At 38.5% G+C, this 8,301-nt stretch overlaps 1 protein-coding gene across 1 annotated transcript; it reads right to left on the bottom strand.

The window, feature by feature from the left end:
- Positions 1-2,352: 2,352 nt before the first annotated feature.
- Positions 2,353-7,809, bottom strand: LOC107821702 (organelle RRM domain-containing protein 6, chloroplastic). Its single transcript, XM_016648150.2, has 4 exons — positions 7,535-7,809; positions 7,395-7,463; positions 6,972-7,078; positions 2,353-2,789 (listed from the first exon to the last, which is right to left on the bottom strand). Exons 1-4 carry the CDS (start codon positions 7,761-7,763, stop codon positions 2,712-2,714), a joined length of 483 nt encoding a protein of 160 aa, XP_016503636.1. The 5' UTR covers positions 7,764-7,809; the 3' UTR covers positions 2,353-2,711.
- Positions 7,810-8,301: the final 492 nt, after the last annotated feature.

The following is an 8,301-nucleotide window of genomic DNA, read 5'->3' as shown; positions in this document are numbered from 1 at the left end:
CCGTCCGAATTCAATGTACCCGGCTATTTCCTCCAAAGTAGGGGTGATCTCAAAATCCGAGAAACGAAAGACATTGTGGACAGAATCCCAGAAAGTTACCAAAGCCTTGGTCAAATCTTCTCGTGGTTTGATCTCAAAAATGTTTATAAGAGCACCCAACTGCTTTTTCACTCATTTCTGACCATCTTTTTCTAGATCATTCCACCACATACACAAGTGTAGCTGAGCCTGTTCCCTGACCACTTCTGGCGGTTCCTCGATGGTATTCATTTATTCCTGTGAAAGATTAAGGTTAGGGTTGACTCGAGTGGACCCTTTTGTAAATAGTTTTTTGAAGAAGAAAAGAAAAAGAAAGGGAAAAGAAAAGAAGAAAAGAACCATAATTTCTTCCCCTATATGCCAACTTTAGCCAAGTGACTGTTTTTTCACATGCGGCCCCTTCCCAATTTCACACGAATTTTGAGGCAGAGGGGGGAGTTATTTTATGACCCTTCACAAACTTGTCCATTATTTTATGAAAATAGCCTTTCGACAACTGAAGAATACTCTGAGGCTATCTCGGTAAGAATGGTTTAAGACATTGCCGAAGCTGGATCGGCTTATTTTGACCAAAATCAAGATTGCATTCACTCGACCACCGACTCTCTTTTCTTGTTTTTTTTTTCTCTTTTTTTCAAAAATAAGGCCGAACCTTATGTAGGTTGCCTACGTATCCCATATCCGGTGAGAATCAGACCTGCGTAGTTCGGTCAGTTTTGACACATTTGAAGGAACACGGTGTTTGATTCTTTTGAAATAACTCTTTTTTGAAAAAATTTGGGCAGAGTTTCAGGACGTTTTTCAAATACCAGGATTTTTAGAACCGAGCCTTATTTCCTTCCCTATATCACTCTTGGTTTTTCTTTTTGCTTTATTTTCCCTAGCCAGTCAGCATGCATGCCAAAACAAATAAATGTTCGCATAGCACGTAGAATGCATCAGGATGGTCTGTTATTTCGGGCACACCTGTCCTAGACGGACCCAACCCCTGTGTTGAGTCCCCTAAGTCAAATGCACATGATGCAAGCAAACGTTCCTACTAGGGATCCGGCATGAGGGTGTGTTTTTCTAGGTTTAAATCCTGGGGTTTTGTTCTAGACTTGGGTACCCGAGCGGACAACTAGGGCCGAGGAGGGGGCAACGTACCGGGAGCACTGAAGTCTAACCAGCCTTGTCGTTTGCCCAGCCTCGTTCTATTTGGTATAATTTCTACAGAAAAAGCGGGCTACGCGAATGTATGCACCATTTCCAGAAGACTCAGAGGGGTAGCGTAAGAAGACAGTTATATACAATTCAGACAATATTAAAGCGGTAAACAGATAGCATTTAGCACAAAAGATTCACAGAATACAGTAATAATAAGTGAAGCCAAGCAAAATCATATTAACAAGCTCAAATTCTTGAACCCTGAACCAGATATTCTAGGTTCGATCCCCAGCAGAGTCGCCAGAGCTGTCACACCTCCTTTTTAGCTACATCTACCTCGTTTACATTTTCTATTTATATATTATTTTATCTTTTCCAGAATTAGTTTACAAATACACTTTACTAACAATATGCACTTTTGTAGCCCTACACACAATGGTCTGATTTATTACCCAAGATATCTGCTTGTCGAATAGTTTAGACTTGCAGATATTTTAATTCTTGTCGTCTAATGATGACTTACACCAACTTGGTAAAGAGACTTGACCATTTGCAGACATCCCTTTGTCTTTTCACCATTCATTTAGTATTCTATAGAAACTTCAGAGCGGAATGAGATCTGAGGTGTGTGGAAAGTAGAGTTCATAACCAGATAATGTATAGCCAAGAATCCTTCCTTTCAAGACATGTAGTCCTACCTGTATTATAACCCTAGTAATATTGTTCTTTGAGATGGTATTAACATGCCATCCGAAACCATAACAAGCTAAAACTAAGCAGTGGGGAGAAATCTTGGCTCAGCTTATTTTCTCTGGAAAAACCCACATGCTTAATTCTGTATATCAACTGAGACATAGCGCACCAATTTGGTAAGGAAATGCCAAGTTCTTTTACTTAAAAAGAAATAAAACAGCCAATGTCTATGTAGAAGTTTTTGAAGTATGGTATTCGAGAAACTGCACTTATGTAGAGCAAACTTGTCAGTAATACCTGTTGGCTGTTGCCTTTATTATTAGGTGGAGTGTATCTTAGAAGGAGAATAAGTTTGACTAGAATTATGTTATTGGAGGATGGCGAAGTTATCATAGACAGTGCTAAAAACGGTTTTGTCAACATCCGCAGGATAAATATATATATATATATATAGAGAGAGAGAGCTATCCGTGACATAACGGAAAATGCATTAACATACATGACTAGCACAAACTTTTATCACAAAAATACCATGTCCACCAAAAAATCGTTACAGAAGAAATACAGAGAGAGCACCCGCACCCTAAGTGGTAGGGAAAATTGAGAATTAGCTAAAAGGAAGGGCTTTCTCCTCCAAGCCACAAGAAGAGGCCGTCTTCTCAGAGTTTATGATCCATACAAACAAATAATACTATAATTAAGAAAAGCTGTGCTCTGCCAAATTTTGAGTCCAGATTAATTTTCCTTGTTGAGCAGAAATTGGTGACACATTCTGATAAATGTTATTATGGACCTTGGAGATGAGTCTTGATTATTAGGGATGCATGCCTACATCATTGTCTAGCTGTTATTCGGCAAAGTTCAGATCGAGGCTTGGCGACTTCAACAAATATTACCCTGCCATCCAGAAACTGAAAAGGGCAATTTGTTAGGATATACTCAACAAACAACAATTCCATGAAGCAACAATGACAAATAGCAAATGAGGATAGAAGTGCGTTTGCCATTAGGATATATTCAAATTGTTGAATAGTCCTAATTGATAGTTTGGAATTTGGACATATCACTAGCAATGGAATGAAGTCAATGACTCTGAGCCGCCCCTGAAGTTACCGAAAATTATCACAAAAAAGATTGACATGTTACCAGAGCTTATGACATGGCCAACTCACTTCTTTCAATATCTTTATATCCTTTAGGTAGTATACTTTCCTAGACAGGTGTAGTGCATAAAGAACTTAGTTTTTATTCTAAAAAGAAACTATTACATCACTTATGCTATTTTATTGAAAATCAATTGCCATACAGTATCATGTGACATAAAGATGACTTGCTTCACCGATGACCAGTAGCTGATCTTCCACGCACACAGAGGAAAAGTCCTCTTCAATAACGAATCCCTAACCATGCCATCTTTTATCACAACTTTACTTTTACGCCATATTTTCCAACTTGTACATAGAGAATATTTCATTGACAGCAAACTCGCCAAAAAGACCTCTATCTGCTAATGTCGTAGGATTGTTATCTATTCTGAAGAACTTAATAGTGTTCATTTATCAATCTATCAAACAATAAATGACGGGAAGCCAGATGAAAATTCGCTAAACCCCCACCAAGATCCATATCTAATGTCTGAACTTGTCAGGCATCCACTTGACAAATAAACTCACCAACCTTATTTTTTTGTTTACTGTGTAACCCCCATTAGACAACTATTTTCGACCCCAAAAAGATGTAATACATATATTTTTTTGATAAAGCAATAAATTTTATTGAACCGTGTACAATGGGTATACCGAAAAGTAGAGACCTACATAAAATGATTCTCTAGGAATAACATCCAATCATATCTATAAAAAGAGAACTTCATAGGTGCACATATATTGACCTCAAAGTAATTACTGATCGGGGGAGGGACTATGTACCGTAGTTGTAAGGGAAAATACATAAGTTGCACCTTGAAGTTGTCTCAAAAAGTCAGGTACACACTTAAATTTTGAGGGCAATCTTTTACCCCCTATTCTTGTTTGAAGTAGAGCTAACACCCCCTTGAAAAGCAATGCCTAGATTTTAAAAGGCCAGTGTATTACACATGCAGAAACGTAATTTTCTCTTATATCATTTTTTTTCACTATTTTTTTCTTCTTCTTCTTGCACTTTCTCAGAAAATCATGTAGGATTACTATTTTATTCTATTTCAATTGAAAGCTATAAAACTTTCAAAAAGAATTATCTGTTTATCACTATGTTAATTACTCACACAGTTGGCTTTGATTTGTTTGAGTTCTTGCTTCAGTAAAATGCAAACGGCAGTTTGGCAACGTTTAAGAGGGAAGGACACCAGCGATAGGTGGAAGATGGTGAAGGGGACGGAGGAGGAGATGATGTTTGATGACGAAAGAAAGCAATGCAGCAAAAAGAATAGGAGCTAAAGGGCCTCAGGAGCTCTTCTTCACGGGAAAAAATAAGGTCGCTGGAGTTCGATTTTCTGGCCAGTGGACACTCGATAAAGCTAGTGAAGAAAATCAAGCAATTATTCTGTTTCAGGATTTGGGGGCAATTATCTTAGGCTGATTTTCATCTTGAACCATACAAACCAAAAAAAATAAAAAATCATATACATCAAGCACATTCCTCAAATACGCAGAGAAAGCTTCTTTAAGAAAAATACACACACCCAGTTTCAATGAAAATTTCCAGCTCATGAATCTTACGCTCCATCAGCTCTTTCCATATAAATAATAACTTTGGGACATGCAAAAAGAGATGCATTGCTCAAAAAAGAAAAGATTCAAACTTTGTGAGGAAAAGTGTCCAAAAACAAAGAAGAAAGGGCAGCCCAGTGCACAAGGCATCCCACACTCACGTAGGGTCTAGGGAAGGGGCGTGCCCTCAAGAGGTGTGATGTAGACAACCTACCCTTATGCAAGCATTAGTGCCTGCTTCCACGGCTCGAACAAAGAGAAAGGTTTGGGTTGGGGGGGGGGGGAGGAGAAGAGGTCAAACTTATTTCTTTCTCTTTTCTCATATTATTTTTTTTGTTACTTTTTAATAGTTGGAAAAATAATAAATGGACCCTATCTTCCACTTGTCATACTTTAAATGGTCCTAGTTGCCAGAGAAGTTTATCATTTAGGCGTATTTATAGGTTTTCACGTGCCTGATGTGGGTGAAAATCACATTTTTGCCGTGTCATCACTTAAGAAGGTCATAGTTCCACTTCAAACAAGAATAAGGAGGTAAAAGGTCGCCCGCAAAGTTTAAGTGTATAATTGACTTATTGGGATAACTTCAAGGTGCAACGTATGCATTTTCCCAAGTTTTAATCCAAGCTTGTGTCTCATAATTCATGCCCTTGTTCAAAGGCTAAATATCAGGTGTGTGAAAGAGCATCAAAAAGGACTTGAACAAAGTAGTAGACTGTTTGAGACTGACACCAACTTGTTTGGGATTTTGGCATAGTAGTAGTTTTTGTTGTAGAGTGTTTGAGGGCCATAAGTCTCTTTTAAGGTTGCACTATCTTAGAAGGGTTTTCCATGTTTGAGAACTTGGAGATAAAAAGAATGTTCTATGACAAATATTTGTTACCTTTGACAATAAAAATGATAGGAATAATTATAAGGAAAAGGTCCACATTTGTCCCATGAACTATGCAAAATGGTGTAGATTTATCCTCAGTTAATAGTTCGGGTCAAATATAACCCTGCCGCTACCAAAATGGGCCAAATTTTCCTCTTGGTTCAAATGGTAAATCATTATAATCTCTAATGACATATTTTATCTCCTAATACTGCCACATGGCTCAATTAAAACTTCACCACTTTTTACCAGCCGCTTCCCCGTATACCCATCCTTGTTTGACCCGATTTAATTTTGTAAAAAGTCAAATTGATGTTAAAACCTTACCTCGATTTCAAAAGAAAGACAAAAGAGTGCAACATCAAATACAACAACAACTCAATATAATCTCATAAGTGGGGTGTGGGGAGGGTAGAGTGTACACAGACCTTACCTCTGCCTTTAAGAAGGCAGGGAGGATATTTCTGGAAGACCCTCAGCTTAGGAAGGGAAAAGGGAGGGGCAATAACAAACAAACCGATCTGGCAAACGAAGCGAAAATACAAAACTAGCAATAGGTAATGGTGCAATCAGAAAACAGAAACAAAGACAACAACAAGTAGTAACAGAAGTCTAGGGATACGAAAAAATACGAAAAACACCAAGTGGTGTATCAAAGCTACTGTTACAAACAATGACAACACTCGACTACCTAACCCTTAACCTTTATTCTAAAACCTCCACCCTTTCCTATCCATGATCATGTCCTCAATAAGCTGGAGCAACGTCATCTTTTGCCTAATCACCTCTCCCCAATAGTTCTTCGGCGTGTCTCTACCTCTTCATTAGCCATCCAATTCCAGCCTCTCACACCTCCTCACCAGAGCATCAATGCCTCTCCCCTTCACATATCCGAACTTCATTTCTAGTTTTATCTAACCTGGTATGCCCTTTATCCGCCTCAACATCCTCATCTCAGCCACCTTTATCTTATGGACATGAGAGTTCTTGACTGGCTAACACTCCGCCTCATACAACATAGTCGGTCTGACCAGCGCTCTATATAACTTACCTTTAAGTTTCGGTGGCACATTCAGAGTGCAACATCAAATGCTTTCCATAAATTTACTACTACTTAGTTTCAATGAACCTTTGCTATATTTCCAAAGCAAGACAAGGTGGTACAAGACAATAACGTTAGTTACTTACGAGTTTTTCATTCGGGCATCCTGTGGGCCGACTCCGACGCGCACAAGCTTTGTTTTTCTTAAGATGATTCATTTGACGACTTAGAAAAGATTTTACAATATATGCCAATAGATTCTTTTGAGCTGAGGGTTTATCGGAAGTAGCCTCTCTACCTTCATAAGGTAGGGGTAAAGTCTCCCCATACCCCACTTGTGGGATTATACTGGTTTTTTTTTGTTGTTGTTGTATGACAATATATTCTTTAGTGAACAATATCTTCTAGTCTATGACAGAGTTACATTCTATTTAGGTAAGGATGAATGTTGGTTTAAGACTAGAATTACCTTCCCATGCATTCCCTCAATTGCTTTATGTGATTCCTCCTCCGTAGCATAACGAAGGAAAGCAAATCCTCTTGGTCTGTTGGCAATTTTGTCCATCACCAAATTCACTACAAATAGATATGTTTAAGGAATTTTAATAAATTAATATGCTAGCTGCAATTTTTACTCTATTGTGTGTGTTCAACTGTGGTTAACGTTTACCAACTTTATTGTACGGTACAATTGAGTTGGCAGAGAGTACAACAGCAACAATTGTCATATGAGTGCTCGCAATTTCATAGCAAAGGTACAACAAAGTCAGCACAGAGTAGAATAGGAGAGCAATTTCAGTGCAAGGTACAGCAAAGTAAGCAGACGGTACAACAGCAAGATTTAGTATATGATGAGTGGTAACTTGGAATAGAAAAGAAGGGATATTTTCACCTTCCACGAGCTCCCCAAAGTCGTCGAAGGCATTTTTTAAGCTCTCTTCACTTGTACGAAATGAGAGTCCTACAAAATGAAATTATTTCAACAAAAAAGTAAAAATGGAACAAAAAATATACAGGTAAAAAAGAACTGACCACTGACAAAGAGTTTGGTAGAGGGATTGAAGTTGAAGCGAGTCCTTGGGGAAGAAGACTGAGGATAACAAGATACAATTTGGAAATAACAAATTGATAACGAAGAAGAAGAAGAAGAAGAGAAATGTTGAGTGTGAATTATTGGGCGACAAGGAAAAAGATATTTTGATACTTTTCTAATGGAAGACGACAGTGGTAGCGGTGCATACACATTGAACACTGCCACCATTTTTCTCAAACAATGAAACTGGATAAGGGGTCACCGAATTCGCTTACTACGAGTAAGGGTGTATTGTTGGCCGGCCTAGCCCGGGACCGGCCCAGGCCCGCGTGCCAAACGGGTCAAATAGGCCGGGTCTCTAGTGGTGCAAAAGTCCATAGCGGGCCGATTCTGACCAAATAGCCCATGAACCTGGGACCGTTTAGTCCGGGACTGGCAGGCGGGCATGGGCCGGTTCAATCGGGCCAAACGGGCCCAATAGCTATTTTTTATATAAAAAAAAAAAATTTAAAATGGCCAACGGTCAGATTTTTAAAATCTAGCCGTTGGCCTTCAATTTTCAGCCGTTTGGAACTTTAAAAAATAGCCATTTGACCCCCAAACTTTGTTTTAACCCCAAACTTTTTATAATTACACTTTTTCCCTATTCTCAACCATAAATACCCCCTCATTCTTTCATTTTTACTCACAAATTCATCAATCTCTGTCTAATTTTCTTCTATAATTGCAATTTCGTGAAAAATTGTGAAGGTGGTGAATTGAAGTA

The sequence above is a fragment of the Nicotiana tabacum genome, chromosome 20 (assembly GCF_000715075.1).
Source record: "Nicotiana tabacum cultivar K326 chromosome 20, ASM71507v2, whole genome shotgun sequence".
Taxonomy (NCBI): domain Eukaryota; kingdom Viridiplantae; phylum Streptophyta; class Magnoliopsida; order Solanales; family Solanaceae; genus Nicotiana; species Nicotiana tabacum.
The sequence above is the reverse complement of the archived record's forward strand: the minus strand, read 5'-3'. Positions and strand labels throughout refer to the sequence as shown.